This window comes from Malaclemys terrapin, chromosome 1 (assembly GCF_027887155.1).
Source record: "Malaclemys terrapin pileata isolate rMalTer1 chromosome 1, rMalTer1.hap1, whole genome shotgun sequence".
Lineage (NCBI taxonomy): Eukaryota > Metazoa > Chordata > Testudines > Emydidae > Malaclemys > Malaclemys terrapin.
In genome coordinates this window covers 218,563,831-218,591,368 of record NC_071505.1, presented here as the reverse complement: position 1 = coordinate 218,591,368, position 27,538 = coordinate 218,563,831, and the positions used below count along the sequence as shown (strand labels likewise).

At 40.1% G+C, this 27,538-nt stretch overlaps 1 protein-coding gene across 2 annotated transcripts in view; it reads right to left on the bottom strand.

Moving 5' to 3' along the window:
- The window catches only part of GPM6B (glycoprotein M6B), a 130,247-nt gene extending 105,777 nt beyond the window's left edge, over window positions 1-24,470 (bottom strand). The window contains exon 1 of one of the 2 annotated variants that reach the window (XM_054007534.1): window positions 24,294-24,470. In XM_054007534.1, the coding sequence (XP_053863509.1) occupies window positions 24,294-24,297 (4 nt within the window). In that variant the 5' untranslated portion in view covers window positions 24,298-24,470. The remainder of the gene's footprint in view (window positions 1-24,293) is intronic. The other variant, XM_054007562.1, reaches the window with a different exon arrangement.
- Window positions 24,471-27,538: the final 3,068 nt, after the last annotated feature.

Genomic DNA, 27,538 nt, shown 5'->3' with positions numbered 1-27,538 from the left:
CAGACCCCGGGGCCTGCATGGAGCCTCCCCCACTCTAAGCCATAATGTCAGGATCCGGACCATAGATTCGTAACGAAGTAATTTTTGCACTGTAGTAATCCCTTTAATGTCTTAGCAAAGGACAAATGTTATGGCATAACGCAACAGAATACCCATTTTTATTTTGTTTACAGCTTTGGGGAAGGAGGAGGAGAGAGGCTTGTACACAATAGTCAGAGTTGATTAAATGCACTGATGTTTGGCTGAAAAAGACCCAGTTTAGCCCCCTGGGCCTGTCTGACCCACTAAACCAACCCACTCCTAACTTTTTCTGTTAGTACAAAGTTTGTAATCTGAAAAAAGCAGAGTTAAGACAACAGTGAATGTGGTATTTACATCACTTTGGGAGCAGAAATTTTCTTACCTGAATTACTAGAAAAGTTTTCCCAAAGTTTATTTCTCTTTAAAAATTAGACACATGCTAATAAGTGAAATACACAGAAAACAGCATTTAACCAATATAACTTTTAGTTTTAATGATTCTTGGGTAGTGAATGTATGCCTTTATTAACTAAAGATATTATACATATTTGGGTGTGCAATGAACTTATAGTAAACGGTCTTGTTTTTTCCAGAGGGAATGAGTGTGAGAAAATATTTGGGGAATTGCAACTATAGCTTCACTACAGTGTCAAAAATGGAAGAGGAAAAAAAAGTTTCCGGCTGGCTGTCTAAATGACACACTTCTAGGTATTTTTACCCACTGGAAAACAAACTAAAATCTGTTTTTTTCCCCAACTCTGCCTTCACCAATACACCTTCTGAATGCTATTGAAGGATTTTATCAGGCTGTCTATGTTTAGTTTCACTGCCCTGACAGAAAGATAAAGATGCGCTGCCTTAAAATAAATGTTTTGGAAGAAAATATCAAACTTCACCTGGAATTTCACCCATACATCTGGCTAGATTCACCAGAGTTTGTGCTGTCTTATGCATTTGCTGATGTAAACCCTGGTGGAGATTGCCAATGGCGTAAAGTTCACAAGGGAGCCAAGGAGTATGGTGTGAAGCTGCCCCAACCTAGTCCCTGCCAAACTGCAATAAGGGACTAGCACCATCCAGGAAGTCAGAAGCATGGGCTGCAGCGTTGCCAACTCTTGCAATTTTATCACTAGTCTCAGTCATCGTGTCTCTGAAACTTTAAGATATGAAGTTGGTGTATTTCTGAAAGCTCCAGCCTCTGGAGTCAAGTAAATACGTGAGAACCTCAGTTTCCATTTAAAAAAAAAAAAAAAGTACCTTTCCATCCATTCCAACAGAGGAGAAAAGCTTGAAAAATGTAAAATGAGTGCACCCTCTGAAAGAGTCACAACCCAGAAGGTATGTAAAAAGAGCCCAAAATGTATTTTATAAAAAAGTTTAACCCAATCATGATTTTTGGGACCTAACTTGTGATTTTTGAGTTTGACAATTCTATGGCTGGGAAGGCAATGTAGTCAGGGCAGGCACGGAACGTGCCCATTCAGTGCTTCCTGACAGAGGTTCTATCAGGCTCCATCAGGACTTATTTTCTACTAAGGAGACAGATTTATGAGAGAAAATGAAGGGAATATTAATACTTGCTCCCTTAGGGTATATCCACCCAGGAGGCCAAGGGGACTCACTGGCAATAGATGTTAGTTACACCATCCTGCAGCAACTTTTGCGAATAGGTACCCTGTTTTCTTCTGTTTGTACAGCTCCTACCGCAATGTGGTCCTGGTCCATACTTAGGGCTCATAGGTGCTACAGTAATATAAATAAATAACTATCAAAAATGAAAATACCACCACATTTTAGTCTATCAACCTTGAAACATACATTAATTCTATGTTTGCAGTAGAGACCTCTGATTTTTATTGGAACAGGAAATATCAGTTGCATGTAGTCAAAATCCAGTGCCCTTTTTATAAAATGTATTTTATCTTTGAAAGGCAGAAGGGAATCGAACTGCAGAGGAGCCTTATCTTTAAAAATGTGATGTTATTGTACAACCCACGCGTTGTCCCCCCCTTTGGAAAACCATTAAGTGAGGGGAATGTATTCTGTCTGATTTCTCCAACATCTGAGAGAGAACACATCTGCAAATTTGTAAGGCAGTTATTGATACTATCTTAATATATAGAACTGGTTTCATTTTACTGCTGGAATATTTAAGTCAGAGGAAATAAAAAATAAATAAGAGAAAATGTACATGGCAACAATGTACATCTCCACTCCCCTCCAACCCAAATCTGGTTTCCAGTTTCTTATTATTGAAGATTTTAAAATATATAAAAGTTATAATAGAAAATAACTGCCTAAAAATGGTTTCATCTGCTTGTCTGAAAAAATATCTTCTACTGTTTGTTCTTCTGCCAACATCAACTTCTTAACTGCTGTAAAAACAAACAATACTGATAAAAACAAAGCATTTGTTCCACCAGAGAACACAGATTAAGGCCTTAATATGCTACTGCACAGTAATCAGGACAAGTCAACTACAGATATCGCAATACAGTGTTGGGAAGAGAGCTTAGAAAGCCATTCCTTTAAGGCTATATCTATATGTACAGCACTACAGAGGTACAGCTGTACCGATACATGATACAGATAACGAGGCATAATAAAACCACCTCTCCCCCCGACATAGCGCTATGCTCATGAGTGCTTAAGTCGGTGTAATTTACCTTGCTCAGAGGGTGGAATATTCACATCCGAGTGACATAAATTTTGCTGACATAAGCTAGGTTTACACTACAGCCTAAGTGTTTAGATGATGCATTTTAAACACAATCTGAGTAGCAGCCAAGGCGCTCTAGACATGTTCAAGTTGTAAAAGTACATTTGTTTTACGTCTTAAACAATGTAAAGTTTAGGTCATACTTTTGACACTGTAAAGTAACGACATGTATTAGTAAAGCTAAACACTGCCATGCAATTTCCAAATGGAACTATTTGCACAGAATGAACAGGGAGAAGGCAAGATATGAATATTCAGTGGCTACTACTCCAGTAATTAAATTAAAAAATCAGTTGCAATTTTGTAAATTTTTAACAGCTTCAATCTAAAACGAACACACACTTCCTTTGTATTATACATATGAAAACATGCAGTGTAAGGATATAGCCATCCAGGAATTCTCATGATATCATTAGTCAGTATTGGACATTCAGTAGTTTGACATTAGAACTCCAATACATAACATCCTTGTGCTACACTATGGCACAGTAGCTATTTTATTAAATCTTCCACTGCTGCTTTTTATGAAGCTTCTAAGCAGCAGTGTAAAGGGTCGGTGTTCTTGAAAGAGCGTACTTTCCATAACACTTGCAAACAGGTAGTTAATGTATTAATATGTCAAGCTAAAGCCTCAAATAATCAGCGTCAGAGGAGCACTCAGTACATTTATGGTGCAACTTACCTTTTCATCTCTCATTTTCTGGCTCCCATACTCCAGGCTTTCCGCAGATCACCAGCTTTTTCACACCATGCTATATGTCAACTAGAGTTGCTACCTGCCCGATTTTTACCCGGACAGTCCGGTTTTTGGCTTCTGTGTTCATTTAGGGTTGCCAGGTACCCAGTTTTCAGGGACCTGGCAACCCTAAGTAGTGTCTAGAGGCACTCCATTGTGCTATCTAAACAAAAAGAGTCCCTGCCCTGAAGAGTTTAGTTTATTACACGTCTACCCCGATATAACGCTGTCCTCTGGAGCCAAAAAATCTTACCGCGTTATGTGTGAAACCGCGTTATATCGAACTTGCTTTGATCCGTTGGAGCGTGCAGCCCTGCCCCCCGGAGCATTGCTTTATCGCGTTATATCGGGTCACATTATATCAGGATAGAGGTGTACTATTATATTTCAGCCTACCAGTCTCTGACATATTACCTGGAATATTTCAAGGCAACTGTTTGGAGAAATGCATATTTAGGTTATTTGCAGACTAGTGAAAAGTAAGAGAAAAGACAAAAATTTTAATTTGATTTCATGTATTTGCCCTTTCAGTTTTTTATATATATAAAAAAAAAATCTACGTGTCACTTTATGGAAAGTTTCTGCAGTTTGTGTTTTCCCCTAGATGGACTGAAACAAATTTAATTGTGTAGTCATGAGTGAATAACTACCAAGCAGCTGAATTTGCCAAAATACTGTTTTTTTACTGCATTAAATCAGACTTCTTGTTTCTGTGCTACTTTTTCTCATTTTTTTTTTTTAAACTGAGGCATAATTACGTCAACTTCTTCACGGGGGGGGGGGGGGGGGGGGGCAGAATGGTCCAGTAGTTTAAAAGGGGAGCCTAGGCTGTGGAAGACCTGGGTTCAGTTCCTGCCCCACACCACAAACATCATGTGTAACCCTGGGCAAGTCAGTCTCTCTGTGCCTTCATTCCCCATCTGTAAAATGGGGATAATAGCACTGCCCTACCTGACAGGAGTATTGGGGTGAGGGGATTGTGAGGTGCTCAGATACTGCAGTGATATGGGGCCATATAAATACCTTAAATAGATAAAAGTCTTACAGCTGTCAAATGAGACATTTAGTAAATGTGAATGTTAAATGTTTTGTTTCCAAGATAGCATTGTCACTACTCTTTTTCTCCCAGATTTTGGATTAAGGTTATGAACTACATAACTTCCACCCCTCCTTTCCCCCCTTCTGATATTGAGAGGAGGAGGGAAACATAGAAGGGTTAAGAATACAAAGAACATAATGATTTTCAGCTGCTTTGTACATAAGATTATGTTGCTCTCCTGCAGATAGGTGTATGTTCATATAAATACAAACATACAGTTTCCTTTGCATGGAAGCTATTGTCTGTCTATGCAGTAAATCACTGAGGTCACACTTTTTTTTACTATCTTAGCCACTCAATTGTATTATCTCACCGTCTCCTAAAACCTTAGCCTGTACAGTTTCTTGTAGTCACAGCCATATTTGCCATTGAGAGTGGTGATTTACCATCAAAAGATATTGATCTTCAGTTTTGGACTTGCAGCGGATGGAGAAGGGAGAATTCCCATACCTGTATGAATTTTTAGTAACTACTCTTCATTGCCAGGCCGAGATGCTGGCATCACAATCATCGCTAAAACTGAATTCATAGTGAAATGTGGTGTGCAGTCTTTGGTACTTTTAGGATTCCGCTCCTGGGCATTTAAATGGCATCAGTAGCCAGAAATGCATTTTATCATGTTTTAGCTGACCAGGAGGTTGCACTTCTTCCTTTCTGACGTAAACGTGGCCTCTGCAAAAGTCAAGCCTCAAGACTACAAATGCAATGTGTTTTGCTTCGTATTGACAAGCGATACCATGAAGACTCTCCAGATGATAAAATGTGAGACCACCTTTATTCTAAACAACCCAGGGTGTGGAGAACAGATGACCCTAGTGCACTCTGCCTGATAGTGAATCTAATTTAAATTTCTTATCTTGATCATCAAGGTCTTTAAGGAGCTTTAGCCTGGCTTATCTCAGAAACCATCTTTCTCTCCTTGACCATGACCTACCAAGAAAGCTGTGCTCCATGCAGAAACTGTTGTTAATGATACCTTCGATGAAGCTTGTAAGCTGGTAAGAGTTCAGTCCTTCTTTGTAGCTGACTCTCTGCTACTATCCACTCCATAAAAGATTAAAGTGGCCAAGGCATTTTGCACTTTCAGAACAAAAGACCTATCTGTTCATATTAGCTTCCCAACAATAACTTCTTGGGGATGGTATGTGTGTCACTTTCTGGCCTTCAGGGATCAGCTAAAGCTGTATTTTCTCCCCAGAAACATGTGCGTCACACATTCTCACTTTGTGCCATTCTAAGTGGTGACCATTGTTAAATCAAGATTGGATATTTTTCTAAAAGGATATGATCTAGGAATTATTTTGGGGAAGACTCTATGGCCTGCTATACAGCGGGTCAGACTACATGATCACAGTAGCCCCTTCTGGCCTTGCAATCTATTAACCTGTGAAGCAAGGCAAGAAGATTAGTCTTCAAACTCATTCTTATAATTTTGGATGTCCTTAATGATAGCTGTGCTATAAACAACCAGGCATATAATATTTTAATGGAAATACTTTCTCAAACACAGCTACACCATTGCATAAAAACACAATTTTTGTGCTGGTATAAGTTATTGACTAGGGTTTCTTCTAAAAACAAAGTTTGCACACCATGGTGGCATCCATCTTTATAGGTAATCAAAGTACTTTTTAAACCAATGGACCAACATACATGACAGAGTGGAAACATCTGGAAATTTTACACTGGTTCAGACCAGTTCCTCTTTCCCAGTCCCATTATGCTTTGTAGTTTTACCCCACAGAGTCACTTCTCCTCAAACTCCCATAAACCAACTGGTAATTTAATCCCTAAAATATCATCGTTGATGTTTTAAATTTCAGCTATTCCCTCTGCAGCGCACATATCAAAACTAACTCAGTGGCTTACAATCAAGTTTTCATGAGATCGTGCCTCGGGCTTACCTTTTGCACATATGGTGTGAGTTTGCACTAGGAAACTTGGGCATTTCTCAAATGTTATAATGGCAATTGTTCCCTCATGGAAAAACTGCAGCAGTGCCAACAAGCTTTGTTTTTCCCTATTAGCTATGGTGACCGTTCATGTAAAACCAGGAATGTACTAACTGGAAATAATTTAAGGAAATGTGTAACTATCAGTACCATATACCAATTAATTTGAGGTCACATTACTGTTAGGATAAGAACTGTCCTACTGTGTCCTGAATGACTGCCGTGCCTCTGATCTAAATCCTCTCTTCACAACCAATCTCTTAGCTCAAGCCAAGAGAGAACTGCAGAGTAATTAAAATTAACCTGTATTCCTTCAGAAGAGCCTGCTTTGAGTTAGGGCATTACTAGTCACTTTGTCAGGGTTTTGGTCAGGTAACTATCTTTTTTCTAAAACCCAGTTGCTTTGAAACGTTTTGTTTGTGTAACACCCTATGGAATAGTACCTATTTAGAAGCTATATGAAGCTACACATTTCTGTGGAGAAAGTACAGCTTTAGCTGACCCCAGAAGACCAGCAAGTCTCCAACAGGGTTCTGTAAGGGGTATGGCATCAGTAAAGCTTGTTGGCGACGCCATTATGACACCCGAACCCAAAGTCAGGTTACCGTGAAGAGGTGCCGGGTGATTAATCCGCACCAGCCCCTGCTCATCCAGGGCCACCTTCCGTCTTCAGACAGGCTCCTTGAGATGATCCAGTAAGAAATGGGAGAGGTGGGAAAAGGAATGAGCAACAGGGGCCAGGCCTTGGGGGGCGGGAGGGAGATGGGAAGAGGTAGAGAAGGGAGCACGGCCTTGAGGGTGCGGTTACCAGCAGTTAGAAAGGTGGCAACCCTAATACTACTATAGTATAAAAATGTACACTTTAGTAGCTTTAGAGATGGAAGAACCTGGAAACTGTATCTCAGAATACCCTGAGTTTTAAAGTTTCAAGAATTTAAAAGTCAGTTCAAGGACAGAAAAGAGAAATAAAATGTTTTTCCTCCTTTAATTTCTTTTTTAAAGTTTCAAAATGTTTTGCAACATCTGAAATTGGTTGGAGGGTTATTTTGTAATTTACTACGCACCCATCATTAAGAGTATCTGGGCACATTATATAGTTATCACAATTTAAATCATACTAAAATCAGAGTTGTTGAGCATCAGCAGCTCACAGTAGGGGAAAAAAAACCAAGACACTTTTATTTAGGTGCCTAAACGTAGGCATCCAAATTGGAAAATTTCAGCCCATGGCCCTGATACAGGAACTTGCTAATGTATGAAGATTCCAGGACCTGCATAGCATCCCACTGAAGTCAATAGTATGTCCATCTGTGCACATCATGTTGCTGGATCAAGGTCTTTTAGTTTTAAAACCAACCTAAGAATGATCATCCATTAAATCAAATAACATAGTTCTCTTCACTTGTTTTTCTTCAATTTCCTGGACCAATAGAGAGCTGGCAGAAATCTAATCAAGAACTTCGGCAAAAAATACAGAATTCTGTTTCACACTAATATCTCAGTGTGTCATCCAATGACTATTAAAATCTTCCGATAACAGAAAATAGATGTAATTACACAACACAAAATGAATGCAAAACACAAAGGTTAAAAGCAAAAAAGAGTATGCAGTGAAAAGATATTTTCTGGTCAAGATATCAATCACAGACCCATTAAATATGAGCTGCTTATTTTATTTATTCTAGTAAGTGACTGAACGTAAGTAATGAAAATAAGTGAAATTTCCTACTGCTCAGTAGCTAGAAATGATTGGGGTTTCACAGACATAAGTGAAGACACAGAAGGAAGACCTACAGTCTACAAAGGATCATCTTCTTAAAAGTTAACTTCTGATAAGTGCAATTACCACAGGACTTTTTGCACAAATATACAGTAACATGAGAAGTTTGTAAACATATTCAGAACACCTCTCACCCTTTAAAAACTTCTTTCCAGTTGGCTGAAAACAGGTGAACATCATTATATATGCAGCTGATAAACTTTAGTCACACTGCTATACCTGAATACTTGGAATTAATCCTTTCTAGATAAATGGAATAGCCTTAACTTGAACCGCAGCCCACACTCTGCTCAATTAGCAGCAATAAGGAATTCAGCCCACCTTTATGATAATGATCTTATATTTACATTTCCTCAAACAGATCCCAGAGAACATTTGACACTTTACTAACAGGCTGGGGTAGGGGATTTCTTCAATCATCCAGCAATGATACAGAGCCATCTCTGGGGTTAACCGCTTGCAACTTTTCACAACAGTATCACACAGGAAGCGAAGAATACCATGTCACAATGTAGTACTTGTCCACTAGGTCAACATTCTACACATCTGTATTCTTCATTCATGAAACAGGCATAAATTGGATAGTCTATCTGCTACTGTAGTTTGGGATGAGGCACCCAAGTAAGACAAAGCTACAATCTTCCACCTGAGAACACCAATTGATTTTTCTTGTTAATGAGCACAATAGTTTAAAAATTTGAATGAATCAGTAACTGTACCCTTACAGTTTGAGACAAATGCTTCTTCACGACTTGCAGTTGACTTCAAACTCTCAGTACCCTTTTTGTTACCCCTGACATGGCCACAGTGATGTGAAGGACCACATTAGTCACATTTCATCAATATTTTCAGACAACATATCACACAATATGATCATGTATCCCAGAAATCTTCCAAAAATGTACTTCCAGATATGGAGATACAAACACACAATTTGGTGAAGATCTGGTTTTTCCCTCTTTCCTAGATCCCAAAAGGAAAGTTGATTCTACACACTTCTTTGATTTAATCATCTGCTTCTAATAGAATACCCTGCCAGCTTTACCTTCTTTCTTGCTCATGTTCACTGGGGAATGCTTCAGTGAATCATTGAGGCTTGGTCTACACTACCCCCCCCAATTCGAACTAAGGCACGCAACTTCAGCTACGTGAATAACGTAGCTGAAGTCGAAGTACCTTAGTTCGAACTTACCTTGGTCCACACTCGGCAGGCAGGCTCCCCCGTCGACTCCGCGGTACTCCTCTCGCTGAGCTGGAGTACCGCAGTCGACGGCGAGCACTTCCGGGTTCGACTTATCGCGTCCAGACTAGACGCGATAAGTCGAACCCAGAACTTCGATTTCCAGCCATCGAACTAGCTGGTAAGTGTAGCCAAGGCCTGAGTCTTGTAGCAAGGGTCCCTATGTTCTTTTGGAGAGAACTCTGGAGCTTGGGGACTCCTGCTTTCTTGGTACCTGGTCTCTGTTAGTCACAGTGTACTGGACGAGTATAAAGGCCTTGGTGTTCTTCAAAGAGAGTCAGCCCTTGAGAAAGTATGGACCTGTCCCATTAACGTATCTGTAATAGAACCAGGTAATGATTCCATTAGAGAACGGAGAGCCATTGCAAGTGATAGAGGCCCAGCTCTTCAGATCACCCCACTTAAAAGGCTGTGTGCTGCACTAAGCACTAGCTGCAGCTCCCTTGTGAACTTCTAGGTGAACCAAGTACAGAGCATTGCAATAATCCAGCCTAGAGGAAAGGAAAATGTGGACCACACTGTAGCCAGTTCCTTGTCTGACAGGCAGCCAGGATAGAAGGCGGCACTTCTGGTGATTGTCACTGAGCACCCAAGGTCAGCAACCGAGACTAGCAGGACCTCAAGGCTGCAAACTATCTTTACTACTACTGGGTAAATGCATTCTTTTGATAGGGAGGTTCCAAAAAGCCTTCAGTTGAAGCCATTCCTTCACAGTTTCTATCTACCATCAAAGACCAAGTATCACTTTGGTCTTTCCTGGGCTCAGCTTCAACCAGCTCTTCTTCAATCTCCTCCCTGCACAGAGGTGGCTGGGAGACAACAGTGTCAACACTGTATGAAAGGGACACACAGAGCTTTGTGCCACCAAGATATGGCTGGTACAGGAGATATCCTGAAATGATCTGGGCTATCACTTGTACATCAATGTTAAATAAGAGCAATGCAAGGATTAAACCCTGGGACTCCACAATGTTGAGAGGAGAAGCAGCTGTCCATTGTGACTCTGTCAGACCCTTTAATTCCCCAAATACAAGTAAGGAGATTCTACATTTGGATAAGTAGTCTATTTTACACAAGCTCACTTTGTTTGTCACATCAAGTCATTCTAGATTAAAAATTATGGGGGAAGAGAGGCCACAGAATGAACAAACATGAACTTGCGCAATATCTGCCTTGCAAGTAATAAGAGTCACTGTCATAATACATATAGATCAAACCACCTAACTTTAAAAAGTTTTAAAAGCTTATGCTAGCCTAGCAAGTGTCTTTTTTTTATATCAATGATTCTAGGCCAAATTCAATTAACCTATGCTACGACACTTAACAGCGTATGTTTTAGTCAGACTAGTCTGTGATTCAGAGCATGTATGCAGCTTGTCACTCCAACAAGCACACAGAAGTAAATAAATGGCACATTTCCCCCCTATTCTCAACCTCCCATGTACACTTATCTGTATAAAAATGAAGGATTAAGCATCAATAGATATCTTTAAAAAGTATGATAGCTGAAGAGAAATTAAGCTGGCATGATGACATTTTTGAACCCCTAAGCTCTGCATGATGTTGGACAGACAGGGTTGAACACTCCAGGTCCGGAAAAATGGACTCTTGTTGTGAACAAATAAACGAATAAAAAAAAAATATTCTTCTCCCTCCTTGTCTTCCTACAAAAATATGATTTTCAAAAAGACAGCAAACTCTATAATCAATAGTTCTGTAATGGAACCATTTAGAGCTCTAGCGATATAAACTGAATAGATGTATTACTAATACCTTTCTAGACTTCTTTCCAACAGGATAGATGAACTTCAAAATGCAGTTTGTCATCTTAGATCTGTCATAAAAATCAGCCTATGTACCTACAGACATCAACAATAAATAGCCACAATACTTACCAAAGAGCTAAACTATGCATGAAACAAGGCAGTTTCCATCCACAGTGGAAACATTTCAGAAAATGAATAAGTAGACATACTTCTAGTCTACATTACTACTGTCTTGCCTGAATTTTCCTGATATATAATTATAAAACCAAAAAATGTTACCATACAATACATACATTTTCAGAAGTCAGTTTACAACATCAGATGTGATCTTCATAATAACATTTTATACTCCTCATGTGCTGTGCTTCCCAACTGCCACAGAAACCGATAAAGCCAAGTCTTTAACTTACCTCCAAGAATTCTTCTCAGTTTCAGACAACTCTCTTTACCACTTCTTTTTTAAACTTATTTCTCATATTAAATTTCCTTTATCTAAAAAGGAAAGAATCCTCTCACGAAATATATAAGAGGTGATAATACATCTCAATAGCCTTTAAAGCGGCTACACTTATAATCATGCATAGACATATATTTGCAACTTTCAGCATGCACATATCAGCCAAATGGCATCAGACCTGAAGTTTTGTCTGCTCTCAGCTGCTACAAGCGAGTATGATGAGCAGCAATGAGGTGTACAGAAACAGCAGTGGCTCTTGGCCCATAGCACAGTGAGAAGAAAATCTGATGAAAAACTAAATGGGAGCAAAGTCTATAGAAGACAAAAGTTAAAAAACCCCACACTAAGTGATGGAAGCAAGAAAAAAAATGGGAATTTTAAAGGGGTAAATACACTAAACATCCTGGAAGGGAAGAGGAATGAAAGAAAAGAGCAATGTTTCCTGGGTTTATTGCAGCACAAGCAGGTGCCATTAAAATCTAAGTCTGAAGTGAAGAGATGGCCAATATTGAAGTAAGAAAATCATTACTAATGTTGGTTTCAGAGTACCAGCCGTGTTAGTTTGTATCCGCAAAAAGAACAGGAGTACTTGTGGCACTTTAGAGACTAACATTTGTTAGTCTCTAAGGTGCCACAAGTACTCCTGTTCTTATTACTAATGTTGGTTACTTTCATTTATGCAAGATGTTAGATTACAATAAAGATTAACAAGAAGCCATTTCTCCACTATATTCACAGTGTTTGCTTATATAAATATCTTGTTTAAATTGAACAGGTATCAGTTTTAGTACCTGCTAGCTGTTTGGCTATAGATTTAGCTGTTCCTATCGAAGTTAGTTTCCAGGAGGCTGACAGTGTAAATCAAATGAATTCCCATGCATTGGCCTTGGCAATAACACTATTGCAACAGTCTGAATGTGTAGAGTGCTAAATATTACTTAGGTCATTGTCACAGGCCCTAGCCTGCAAGAAGATGCGCTAGTGCAGACCCCTCTGCTTGCACCAAATCAATGACTACAAGTATCAGAGGGGTAGCCATGTTAGTCTGAATCTGTAAAAAGCAACAGAGGGTCCTGTGGCACCTTTAAGACTAACAGCAGTATTGGGAGCATAAGCTTTCATGGGTAAGAACCTCACTTCTTCAGATGCAAGTGCAGATTAATGAACTTCACTTCTTCAGTCTTGCATCTGAAGAAGTGAGGTTCATTAATCTGCACTTGCATCTGAAGAAGTGAGGTTCTTACCCACGAAAGCTTATGCTCCCAATACTTCAATGACTACAGGCACTCTAACTAGTCTTTTCTCTTTACTCTTTATTTTTGTAATATGCACTAAGTAGATCAAGAAGAATATCTAATTCTCCACAGGTTATATCCACCCTCCATTTAGCAAACTAATATTTGTTATTGTATTTCTGATAAATGTGGCATCTTATTTTACTTTTTCATTCAGGCACAAGCATCATAATTACATCAATACAACCCTGATAACAGAGCATTTTTAAAGTACAGTGGCAAACGCAGAAGGCTTATTCTACATGTACAATATTACATAAAAAGGTCCAACAGTGTTATCCCACAAAAACAAAACTGGATTTTTAAATTTCTCTCACCTACACAGGTGAATTAAAACACAAAGAGTATTCAGTATAGAGGGAACATTAATCTGCACTGCTTCAAAGTCACAGTGACTTCAATGGGATGCCATATTAGTGCAGGGCTCCACTTTAGCACATCCTGTTAAAGGATCAGGACCTAGATTACATCAACATTTCACCTTCTTTAAAATGCTAATGTTCCTTTGAGTAATTAAAAAAACCCTTTTATATTTGTAGTTCAACAGTGAAGTAAAAAAAAAAAATCAATTTTATCTTCAAAGATACTGAATTCCAAGAGCATCTTCTCTAACTAACATAATACATTAATCCTGAGAGCTTCCAAGCAACTGAAATTCATATTTTTGAGTAAGCAGAAATTGCGCATCTCAGGCCCAGGCCCTAAGTATTTGTAAAACATTTATGTAGTCCTCATGAAAGTAATTCCAAATATAAAATGTCAAACAAATGATTAAGACAAATATATACAAAAAGCTGTGTAAGGGACCATATTGCTTTAAAAATCCGTTTCTTTCCTAGTTACCTATCAATTCACAAGGTCTGCCTTCCAGCAAGTGCCAAGAGCATCTCAAACACCTAACTGGTTGAAGGAATATAGTTCCCAGCTCTATTTAAAGTGAAGTCCTTCTCTAAAATGTTACTGTAAGAGTGACATGCAGCTCCATATTTATTGTCTGTCTGTGATTCCGGGTCAAATTTACTTTACAAGATGTTTTTCTAGCAGTCAGTCCTCAACACAGGATCTGGGTGTCAAGTTGGGCTCTTTGCTACGCATGAATCACCACCAGTAATTAAGAGTCTGTAAGTCAAATTCGGTATTGTTATTCACAGTGGTATCTCACGGTCACAACCCATGTATCTAGACCTTGGAGATGCAGGAGCATATGTGAGAGCAGAATTCCAGTTCTACTGGACCTCTTTGCATTTTTAAAAACAAACTTGTTAAAAAAAATGATTTGTGATTATGGGTGTCCAAATTAAGATCTTAAAGAAGTTGGATTTTTAGAAAGTGCTGAGCTCCCACAAGCTAAAAGAGGATGTCTCAAGGAGAGCACAACACCCCGCCCCCCAATAAAAAAAAAATCACAGCCCCTTCTGAAAAATCTTGTGCTAAAATATTACAACTAAAGTCAATATAAAACAAAGATATATTAAACAATCATAATACCATGAACAAAGTAAAAAATGAGAGAGATGAAAAAGTGATGAATGATGAAGCATTTCATGTGATATAAAGAATAGCAACACACCATTTGACAGCCTCTGAATAACCATTATGTTTGGAACTATTTTGTAGAACACCTATTAGTCATGTAATTCAAGAAATGAAGCCCAAACATCCTCATATTCATGTAGCTCTTTGCATCATTTGTAAACATTACTGAGGCTGCCATTTTACCTGTATGCATCTATGCCCAAAGCCCCATGTGAAACTGAAATGGAGTAATGCGAAGGAGATAGCTGCAGAAGCCAAAATGGGTGAACACAGGAGAGACAGAGAGAGAGAGAGAAAGTGAAGAAGGGGTCAGAGGAGAAAGTAGTCATCATAAAACAATATTGACTTATAACCACTCCTTCTGACCCAAGCATACATTTTTTGGTTAGGATCTATAATTACAAGTCCTACTTGTACACCACAGTGCTTTAGAAAGTCCCTCTTAACTATCCCATATATACATATTAAGGAGTATCATCGACCTGACACACCAGAGATCACAGGGCCACATATAATCACATAGAAAGAGGCAACATAGGGCGTAGGGCACAAGATTGATACGCAGGAGACCTGGGTTCAGTTTCCGGTTCTGCCATTGACCTGCTGTGTGATTTTAGACACTTCACCTCTCCATATGTCTGTTTCCCCTCCCACTTTTTGTCTGTTTTGTGTATTTAATCTGTAAACTTCCCAGGGCAGAGACTGTGTCTTCCTGGGTATCTGTACAGTGCCTATAGTTCGGTTGAGACCGCTGGGTGCTAGTTCAATTGAAATAATAATAATAATAGCAACATTCTTTGAAGATGTCCCTTGCTGAGTCAGTAGCTCTTTATAAATCTTAAATGATTCTCACCATTTGATTTTTTAGTGAGCTTCAGACCCAGACCTATTCCTTTAAACTCCCATTTCCCCCCACCCTAATCACTTTATAATGAAGAGACACTAGAGAGCAAGAAGCAGAAGGGAGGGTATTTTGATTCTTATTCTTTGGGCTCAACCCTGAATGGTTCTGAGCATCCTGGCAATGATCCAAGAAAGCACTTACAATTCTGCAAGATGCTACACACTCTGGCAGGATCAAGCCCCGTGTCGGTACCTTGAAGCAAACTGCTCTACACATCATCATTGCATTTTGCGTGGATTCCTTTATTTTTTCCCAACTGTTTATGATATTACTATTCTGAGCTACTCTTCTGTACCTTATAAATGGGATTTTACTTATAAATTGGCATTTGTTTTTCTCTTTCATTTCTCTCATCGGGGAAAAGCAGGGGAATAGGTGGCAAAATTATTCTTTTCCCTCTTCTTCATCTCCAAATGAAACTATGATAGAATTAATTTAAGCAGCATATATATTACTTGCAATGCTTACAGCTCTGACTCCACAACAAGTCTGAAGATTCTGGAGACAGGCCCAAGTGATTCACCAAAAACCTAAGTCTTCTGAAGTTAAGCAAGAACATTACTACTCCAAAAGGTGAAGCAACTGTGAGATACTAAGGGAAGAGGGAATGCCACAGACCCTCACCCACAGGAATGAATAAATTATTCTGGGCTGAGGGGTAGACTGAATGGGGAGAAGTTGTTGATGTGTGGGAGAGGATCACGAGGTGGGGGCATTAAGGCATACACATGTAAGCAGAGTCAGGATGAGCTCTACCCTGACATCTGGTGGTGAATTATGGCGAGTGTGGAAAAGAACCCCAGGGGCTGATCTTGTTTGCATAGGCACACCCACTCGCCTGGCAGGAAACAACAGCAACTCAAAGTGGTTACTTTGGCTGGTGTGGGATCCCCAGTTTCTCTGTTATTGGGGCAGGAAGAATAAAGTTTTGTTACCCTGATTCTGTGAATCAAGGCCAGTGGAACTGGTGTATGACAGAAGGACTGAGTGAGTCATTCACCATTACCTAAGTAGCATTTGCTTGTCAAGGGGCATGGGTTACAAAACCCAGTGAATTGAGAGAGGTTGGGGGCAGGTATTGGTACCTGGTGGTGTGGGTCCCTTTTGTGGGCCTGAAACACTAATTGCACCTCCTCCTCTCTCCACTGTTGAATGTCAGAGCTAACTTTGATTCCCTTAGGAGTCTAGTTACAGACTGCTGAGCTGAATTCACTCTGGGCCAATAGTGCACCAGCACTGGGGCTCCCCTACTACTAGCTGAAATCACTAAGAGCTGAAATCACAAAAGAGCTAAAGCTATTTAAGAGCTGAGATCACTGAGGCTGTGTTAACTAGTGGGGGAGCCTGAAGCTATATTGCTAAGCTAACTTAGCTTAGCGGGGGCGAGCGGAGCGGCTCACAGGTCGGTGAGCGGAGCGGCTGGAGGAGCAGCTAGCAGAGCAGAGCCTTGTGGGAGTGGCCCAAGGGACGGCTGGAGCGGAGCGGAGCAGTGCGGCTCACAGGTCGGTGAGCGGAGCGGCGCGGCTCACAGGTCGGTGAGCGGAGCGGCTGCCAGAGCAGTTCGTGGGACGGCAGGAGTGGGACTGCGGGTGGAGTGGAGCAGTTCGTGGTAAGGCTGCGGTGGAACCCCACGGAGAAGCAGCCGGGTTGGCCTTGGATCACGTAAGGTGCCCCTTAACACCCTGCTCACCCCCCCCTTTTTGAACTCTGGGGCTGCACTGATCAGGGACAGAGACTTTGGGGGCTCGTCGGACTTTTGGGACTTTTGTGATTCTTGGGTTGCTGGACCCAAGAGACTTTGGGATCGGTGGACTTTTGGGACTTTGGTGATTCTTGGGTCGCTGGTTTCAAGGACCAACGGGAGAGGACACGGCCCAATTTGCTGGGGTGGGTCTTCGCTCATGGTTTGGTCTATGAACTCTAGTTGTGGTGTTTTCCCAATTTAATGCTATGTCGTTTACCTCATGTTATTAAACATTTTCTGCTACACCGAGGCTCTGTGCTTGCGAGAGGGGAAATATTGCCTCTTCGAGGCACCTAGGGGTTTGTGTAAGATTTTCCCAGGTCACTGGGTGGGGGCTCGAGCTGGTTCTGTGTCACGCTGTTGGGAAGGGACCCCTATGTACTGAACCCGGCCCTTGCTGCTATCAACTTGGCCTGGCAGAAGGGTTACACACAATTACTGGGGGGAGGGGAGCAAGATTAATAAATTATACTAAAAAAATGTAACAGGTTACCTGCTGGCATAAGCAGATGCAACTTCACAGAAGACAATCAGCTTACACATACGCTAATGTGGCCTAATAGGTTTACATTTAATACCACTGACAAAGGCGAAATGCGCACCAATGCATACAGACCACATAGGGCTCTATCCACCACAGACGCCCCATCTAGACGGTGAATACTGAGGACCTGGTCTCTGAGCCTCGCTACTGTAGGTTTTAAAACACAGTGTAGATGTGCACTAAGTGAACATATGAAAGTGTGTATGAACATGGTGATGTCACCATGCTGATGTATGTGAACTAAATAGACCAGAACCAACAGGTCAACATGCCTGGATCCTGTTTCAAATTGGCTTTAAAAAAAAAAAGTCATAATGACTGTTTTAAGATAACTGTTAATACTGAAGCAAAGAGAAACTTTTTTTTTTTTTTTTTTTTTTTTTAGGAGGAGATGATTTGTGCGCCCCTTTTTAACTTTCTACAAAATTTCATCTCAGATTCCTTTGGAAGACTTATGACTTTCGATAATTTACAAACAAGAGAAAAACTCTAATGTTTGGAGTTATCCTGTTACATTTGTGCTAGTAACATCCAAACATACTTGGTAGAAACATTAAAAACATCTGACTAGAGAAAAGCAAGTTTAACTGCTGAAGCACTTTCTCTTAAATGCATTAAAAATGACATCCAGACTTTAACCAAGTTTAAATGTCTGAGTAAATTCCTGTGCCTAATTAGAACCATCTTAGGAAACAGATGATCAAAGCTACCATAGCTTGTCTCTTCAGATGACATAGTCCAACATGGTTCTGTCCTTTTAATGAAGATTGGTAAATACCAGACTGCAAAACTCAGAGGTATCATCATTCACATATGGAATAGCAGATTTCCTAAATTACTCAATCTCACCCTTAATGACAGAGAGACAGTCTGAACACTTGGTAAAACCATCATAGCAATATAGGATGATGAGAAATGTGAAGAGGACATCCTCTTGTCCACCCCCTTCTCATGCACACAGAGGAAAGATTATAATAAGAAATAAAGTACGTTTTATGATCAAATGAGGTCCAGTGGATTTAGAGCAGAGAAGGTGGTACAAAGTTTTAGGATTAATGGACCTTCCCTGAGATGAGATTACCGGTAAATTAAACATCAATTTCTTAATTTTAGCATCTATATTAAAATATTGAGAAAGATTTAGAATGGAATGGACCATGGGACTCTGCAATAGAACTCTAACAGCCTTAATGACCAATACTAATCAGATTTTACAATTACTGTGCCACACAAAAGGTTTTAAATCCTGCCTGGACAAAATGTACAGTTGAATAGGAAGAAAGAGGGCTGCTTTTCTTTCTGGATTTGCCTCCAGCTGTTTAGAAGAAGAAAGTATAGTTTAAAACAGTATTCGAGCCAACCACAGAAATAACAAAATCAAACACATGTGTCTACCCTTTTCCACTTCAGATCAACTCTAAAGACTCATTACACCTAAACCAAATTCAAGTATTCTTTAATAGCTGTATACTGAGTTCTCTAACACAACCATCTCCCGCTTGAGATTGAATGTTGAAATTATTGTCTACTGGAGAATGTTGTTCTTATCCCCTTTGAATAGTGTATTTCTCTTATTGGGAAAGAAGACCATGACGACATTCTTCATTTCTGTACTCTACAGTCTTCTCCTCTTTAACAAGCCTGCCCTACCTCCTTTTCTCATTTGAATTCCAAGGCTGTTTTTGAGAGAGAGAGAGAGAGAGAGAGAGACTTGGCAGAATTTGAATTTTTTTTTTTTAATTTCAGATAATGTTAGTTTACTTGTAAGCATTTTTTATTTGTATTGATTTAAATGTTCACAGTTATGGAAAACTGTATGTGGGAGGGTCAGGAAATTATTTAATGACAACAGATTGATATTCAAAAAGTTAAAGCTTTATAACTATTAAAACACAATTTGTCAACATCACATATCAAAATATACAAAATATATATCCTTAAAATCAAACTCCTATAAGTTCTCAGGCAGCATTTTTCTTACTTTGACTAACTGTAAATTTCAATTATGATCAACAGATATTTTTCATCAGTGTGTGTATAAAGTGAAACCAAAGTTCACAGACATTTATTGATAAACATCTAATTCTTCTAAGCCTACATATATACACAACTTTTAGTACTGGGAGAGGGGAGGAGGTGAAAAGAGCAATATAAACATACTGTCCTCAGGAAGTACGATACTGTCCATTCCCAGCTTAGTATATCATTTATGCAGGACTTTTGGACTGTTTTTGTTAAAATTCTGTATTTTTTCTTTTTGTTTTCAATTTTCATTTATCAAATGACAAAACTAGATCAGAAAAAGTTTATACCCAATGTTCAGAAATGTGTGTTCTTCCCATAAGATGCACAAAACACTAGCTGTGCATTTCAGAGAGCCAAAAGCCTATAGTGAAAATGTAAATTTTGATAAACACAATGGGTCTGATTTTCAGAAGTGCCGAGTACTCTAGAAGCCCAGCAAAGTCAGTAGGAGTTGTGGATTCTTGGCAACTCTGAAAATCAGATTTAGGAGGCCCCAAATTCTAGTCTTCCATGAGAGTTTTGCCTGAATAAGGACTATTTTAATGGGCCTAATTAGAAACAATCGATCTCGGGACTTTTTGGACTATCCAAACTTTTTTTGCAGTTTGATCATTGAGTATACTGTATTAGTTTTAAAATTACAGTGATGAAGCTCAAACCAATCCTGGTTAATCCTAGACATGATCTGAGAGGCAGTCAAATTAGCCCTAGACCACATAATGTTGAGGCAACTGTTATGCAACAGCATGAACAAAATGTTTTATTCACAAAGTAGCGTAGCAGCAGCTGACAAGGATATGGTCTTCACAACTCCTCCTTGAAGTATTTCTTGTAAAACTATGTTTAAGTCCCCTTTCCTGTCCTAAATTTACCAAATTAGTTAAATGTTGTGTGTAATTATGTAATCTGAGAATAAAGCTTAAAAAATAAAAATATTGAAAATGGAGCATTTATAGTTGTAATTGTTAGAAAGAGGGTCAGGAAATTTTTCATTTTTGTCAGTGCACTTCCTTTTCCTAATTGTCTGCCTTATGGGTCCTTCTCTCTACATTTTAATTAATATATGTCATATTATTGCAGTCTAGATATTTATTTTAAACTTTTATTGACAAAATTAAGTCTGAAAGTTTTAGAGGATTAATACCAAACATGGATTAAATGACATTTTTGCAAAATGAATTATACATCAAGATCTATGAAAATTAAGGAATTATTAATCTCTGTAGCTCTAGTTAATGAAGAAACCAATTATTCTACAATACAAATTACCAAATCTCAAATATATGCCAAGTATACTGATAACTGATACTTTTGGATTGGAAATAGGTTCCCCACGTTAGTTTCAGTATAGCTTACAATAATTTCAGGCTTACAGATGACAAAAGAAACTATTTTATGTATATGTATGTATTTCTATTTAATAAATTGAACCCACCAGAAATGTAATCTGATGGGTAAACTTCTCTATTTTCTAATTTAAAAGAGAAATGTTTTCCCCTTCCTTTCCGATTTTTGCTCCCTCAGCTAGCTCTACAGCAGCAAACTACCAGACACTATTCAAATATATGCTGACATCAATCCATGATGCTGAAGCAAAAAAATGTTTCAGTATGAGGGCCTTTACAAATTGAATCTATTAAACAACAGCTTCCATTTAAAACAGAACAAAAAAAGTATGCCAAATGGAAATGGACAGATATGAAGGAAAGACATTTAAGTGGCTATTAGAGTATTACACAATAAAAACCAGAAGTGGGGTTTGTCTGTTACAACTTTTAAAGTTGGGAATATGAAGAGAATCAATGTTAGAGGATCTTCAGGGATAACTAAAACTAATTAAAAACATCAGTAAAAACACCATAACGTTTCAGGAGGCTGATCGTCATTAGCCAAGTGTAAACAAATTAAAACACCTAGAAATTGAAAAGTTGTTGATGTCATTTAATTTAAAAATATAAAGCCACAGGAATTTCAGTTGTTTTCCTTTTTGGCTTTGGCTAAGTAATTCTGTTCCATTTTTTAATTAAAATCAGAGATGCTGCCAGCATCAGTATGTGCACATTAACACACACACATGAAATGACAGTTTGGTTCCAGCAGGGATAACCTCCATGCAATAATATAATGCTAGTGTTAAACTGGACCAGTCAGTCATCTATTTGGACAAATATGGCTGTGTTTTTGGTTTATATCAGTTACTTCAAACTTCATAACGTTCATTGTTGTTTAATTCACTTTGTTTCATTGTTGATTGAAATGGAGATTTAAACCTTGTACACTAAAAAAATCTATTGTAAGGAATGTGAATGCAAAATGTGTGTGGTGACTACTGAGTGACCCATCTGTATAATGGATCTCTTATATGGGCCCCACTCTTGCTCACATTAGCTGAGAAACACACACACACACACACACACACATATATAATGTTTTTCTCAGCTAATGTGAGCAAGAGTGGGGCCCATATAAGAGAGTCATTATACAGATGGCAGAATTTGAATTTTGAATTCTGCCATATATGAATGAAACTGGAAGCCAGTCTTTAACCTACTTCCTTTCCTAACCAAGACTTAATTTATGATCAGATGATTAGACAACAAAACAGAACCCAGCTTATAAGATTTTAAATTGTTTCAACACATTGCCTCAAAAACCTAAAAGGTTTTTCCTAGTGGTTAAATATAATTATTGTTTATAGCACCACAGGTACACTTTGTACTTCATAAGCACGAAGATCCAACTCCTTACCCATCCTCAGATGCCTTCCTCTTTCTGCCTACACAAACTTTACATTTGTGTCTGGATTAATGTTTTAGATACTTGTAACAGAAAGGAAATTCATAACTAAAACTTTAGGCATTGAAACACACAAAAAATATAATACACTAAATCCCACTGGGATTCCAATAGAGACTTGCACACAATTAGTAGTTCATTACTAAAGGAAAGAGCTACAGAAAAATTATGAGCACCATGAATTTCAAAGTTAAGGCCAGATATAAAACTGCTTCCTTTGCTATCACTCCTCATTGTAGAGATATGTGTAATCTGCAGTTTCTGTGCAGATGGCCATTACATTACCAGTCTGTAGCAAAGGAAAATATATTCTCTCTAGAAGCACATTAGTTACATTAATAGTCATACAAATACCGTAAATCTAGATACTTGTAATTGATGCCTATATACTTTAGACAGTCTGCCTGATAACCACCTTAAGAGATTTTGCTGACTGCAGTGTTTCAAATGGTTAGGCATGACAGGAAGAACTTACACCAGACCTAATTCATACACTCTCATCCAAGAAGCTTTAGGTTCAAACGTTAAAAAAAAAAAAAAACACTCCAGCTGGAGTTGATTAGCTTCTCAATTTTCTGTTAACTATATCAGCTACACTCAGAACACAGTAACATAAATACCTAAAATACTTGTATTTCTATCAGCACACTAAAATGCTTTCCAAGTGTGAAAAAAAGAAAGAAAAAAGAGAGTTTGTGTACATTCAATATTTGTTCCACTATGTACTAAGTTCAATTTTTCTTCATGGACTCCCAGCAGATCCATTACTTTCAAAGTAGCAGACCAACTGACTGTTTAATGAAGCGAGCTTTAAGTCAAACAAATCAAAATGAATAGCAAGATGGGACAGATGACTTATAGCCAAGCATGAATACTTAATTCTGCTTAGTGGGGAAATCATTCTGAAAAGAAAGATCACTGTCCTTGGCTAGCATTGTCTTGGTTCATCACGGAATTCAACAGGCTGAAGTGATTTCCGAATTCTCTCCCTGTGCCTCCCTTTACGCCCCCCCCCCCAAATCCTTGCCATAACAAGTTGCCAAATTGAGAGATGTAGAGAAATATTAGACCGGATAAGAGAATCCAGACACACACACAAGGGGGGGGGGGGGTTTACTGTTAAAGTGTCCCAATAACAGTGGAGAAACTATGGACTCAAAGCCGGGGAATAAAACTTAAAGGTAATTTAAGATGCATATGGGTTTCCAGTGCCCTCTCTGGGTGCCCAGACCCTCCCACCCTCAGTCTATCCAAACTGTGGATCCCCTTCCCTTGCTATGTGTCTCCCCCTTCCCTCCTAGAACATTATGGGCATCCACATTAACCCAAGCAAGGCTCACACTGAAGAGTCCACTGCAGGAAAGTCTCCTAGGACAGGCAGCAACCTGGTCCCTACCTAACCGAAGCGTAGGGCGAGCACCTGCTCCTGCCCTTCGTAGGGAAGGGGGCTGGTGTCCCTTACAAACTCCCCGAGGCACAGATGGGGCTCACCCCCTTGCCCCTCCTGACTGCCCCCTTACCTCCTGCTATTTACACACACACCCATCCCCATGCCCAACCCTTGCACCTGCGCCCCCCGGCATCTCCTCCCTGAGCATCCCGAGCAGCCCATGCAAAGTTGGCTGCAAACTTCAAGGCTTCCCCCGGTTGGTGGGAGCGGGGACCCCCAGCTCGCTTACCCATGGCTCGCTCTCCTCCCTCGGTGCCTGCGCTGCCTCCGGTGCGGGTCGCAGGCTGCTCAGCGGCGGCCTTCTCGTGCCCTCTGCCCGGCTTCCCCGGGCGGCGCGGCGCGGCGGGGCTGGAGGCGGCGAGCTCGGGGGCAGCGGCTGCAGCGGCTCACACACACTGGCCGGCTCCGCTCGCCTGCGGCTGTGCCGGGGAGGAGGGGGCGGGGACAGCAGCCGCCTGCCGGGGCTGGGGAGCCAGAGGGAGGCAGGAGCGGGCGGGAAGCAGCTCCCACCCCCGCTCACACAGACACGGGGGGTGCGAGAGGGGCTGCAGCGCCCCCCGGAGCGGGGGGAGCCCGCGGGCTGGCTGCCCTGTGGCAGGGATTTTTTGGGGGGGGGGGGGCAGTTATGTGTAAGGCAGATAAATATCCTCTTCCGATTTGCCCCTCTGGGGCAAGCCCCTCTTGTCCTGCTCTACCTCCGTGCAGTTATAACAGTGCCCCCCACTCTGTTTTCTCCCCATCAGAGATTTCAAATAATGGCAGGTGTGAAAGACATCTGCCCACCCCCAGCCCCCCTGTGCTTTACATGTAATCTACCTAGCTTCTCATACCTCCCTCAGCACTTTGAGCTCCTGGCCCTAAATGTCTAATAATCTCACCAGCCCCACATTGTGTTTCCTCTCCTCGATTTGTCCTTCGGTTTGCCTTGCTACATACTGTCTATTACACAGACAAGCTATTTCCCTCAGTCTGCACTGTGCAGAGCTTAGAGGCTGCCAAACTGGCCTAGTTTAAGGTCCCCATCCTGTTCCCATTGCAGATTCCCCATTGATTTTAACAAGAGTAAGACTCAGGTCTTTTATGAATGAGACTTCCAAGAAGGATAAGTGAGAGAGAATTAAAAGTTTTACTGAAGAACACACAGCAAAACCCAACATAGTAAGCGTGAGAGCCTTTTCTAAAGAAAAAAAAAACCTGCTTTAAAATAGTCCAGTTTAAAGCAGTCGCCCTAAAAGACCATATTTATATAAAAGTTTCCTCCATATTCTGGGAAGAATACTATTCTAGTTCAGCCCCTGAACTGGAACTGACGTGGTTGGATTCAATTCCTGGCTCGACCACAGACTGCCTGTGAGACCTTGGGCCATAATTTTTTTAATTGATTTGGGGTGTCTCAGTTTGTGAGTCCCCAAATTTGAGACACCCTGGGCCTAATTTTCAGAGATGCTGAGTACCCATAGCTTCCATTGTCTTCATTTGGAGTTGTAGGTGCTCTGAGAATCAGGCCCAATATCTCTCAAATTACGTACCAAAAAATGAAGGCCCCTAAAATGAGTGGACATTTAAAAAAATATTGGCCTTACTCTCTCAGGCCAAGATTTAAAAAAAAGTTAGGCACCTAAATCAGTGGCCTGATTCCAAATAAATGGGAGCTGATGGGCACTCAGCATTTTTGAAATATCACCCTATTTCTGTTTCAGTTCCCCAGCTGTAAAATGGGGAAAACAATCCTTATCTGCCTCACAGTAATTCTGAGATGCTAAATTTATTAATGTTGTGCTCAGATACTACAGCGTTGGGGGGCCATTGAAGTACCTATATACATATTTATTAAATGGCTTTGAAACTCAGGTTTAACAAATGATAAATGCAAACATATTTATTCTGCCTGATGTGGACAGAGGCTAGCTTTGTTTAAAACATTTTAAATAAATAATATATGCTGACCTCTGTTCTAACAAAATTATGCTCCATCCACACTCACTTGCATGCTTTTGCTTGCAATAACTCATTTTTTAAAAATCCATGTTTAAGTACAGTTTCCTAACACTTGGGAGACGATAATGAAGAAGGGGCCCACAGAAGTGAGACTTGGTAGGTCTGAGACCTTCAAACGGCTTTCCCCTCTCTGGGAACCGCACAAATAAAACCCTTTTGTACCTAGATATTATCAGAGCCTCAAACAGCGCAGGCAATACACAAAGTACCATAGTGCTGCAGTACCTACACACCACTGGGTAAGATAAGGACAAACTGGAAGCTTTAACTTTCAGTTTACTTGCTTTTATGGATTGCATCTTAAGATAATTTGGTGGGATCCACAAAGATACTTAAGTACCTGTTTATAGGCAACAATGTGATCCACAAAACTCCCACTCAGCTGCCACCTATCCCTATAGGCACCTACATTCACTTGGTATCCAGATCCTTGTCTATACTGGCAATTAACAGAGCTGCAACTTTCTCTCTCAGGGGTGTGAAAAAACACCCCCCTGAGCGCAGCAAGTTTCAGCGCTGTAAAGCGCCAATGCTCCCAGCGCTGGGAGCTACACCCCTCATTGAGGTGGGTTCTTTAGCGTTGCCAGTGTAGACTAGCCCTACGTTTTTGCTCTGGGAATGCACCCTGCAGCCTCACTCTAGGTGCCGGGTGCTTGTCTCCTGCCTGAGTATGTGCACCACTGCCTCGGCCCCTGAGCAATTCACAAACTGAGAAAGATAGGCATTTGGTCACCAAAGTCATGTGCGGGTCCCAACGCAGTGGCTGGCCGCTGAGCACATGATTAAAATGGAAGTCTGAAAGATTCTTCTAGGAAGATTAATTCACCTTTTACAATTTTAGACCTCCCAATGCTGCAGACATTTATGTATGTGCTTATATTTATGCATCTGAGTAATCCCACTGAGTTGCAGCACTGGGGCCATATTTTGTTTTCAATTAAAAAAAATATTGCCAATTCCTTGGACCAAAATAAGTTGATGTTTTTGCTTTCTCAAAATGGATGTGTAGTTTCCAATAACAATTTTGGACTCAATACTGTGCAAGTATTTGCAGGATCCGGGACTAAATAGTTCTAGCACGCATTGCTATTTCTGCTCTAAAATGTAATAAATGGACTGATTGGTTGATAAGCTATTTTATAAATATGGGAAAAAATTCACACCGAGCTAGCTGATCACCAGCAACTTATTTCCAGTCCCTACTGGAATTAAAGTACTGTAGATGAGCCATACAATTCTGAAAAATGGGATTAATTATGGAAATAGCACATGACCCTTAACTAGAGTGGCACTGCATAGCACTCTACTAAGGAAGGAGCTGGAAGGCAAAAGGGAAGAATATCCTGCTGTGTTTCCATTATGTGTTGGAGAGATAATGAATTAATTTTACATTTTCTTTTTGGAAGGAAGCTCTTTGGTTAAATTTTATACCCTGGGAAGCTCATGGGATATGCTGGTTGATAAATGATAAGAACA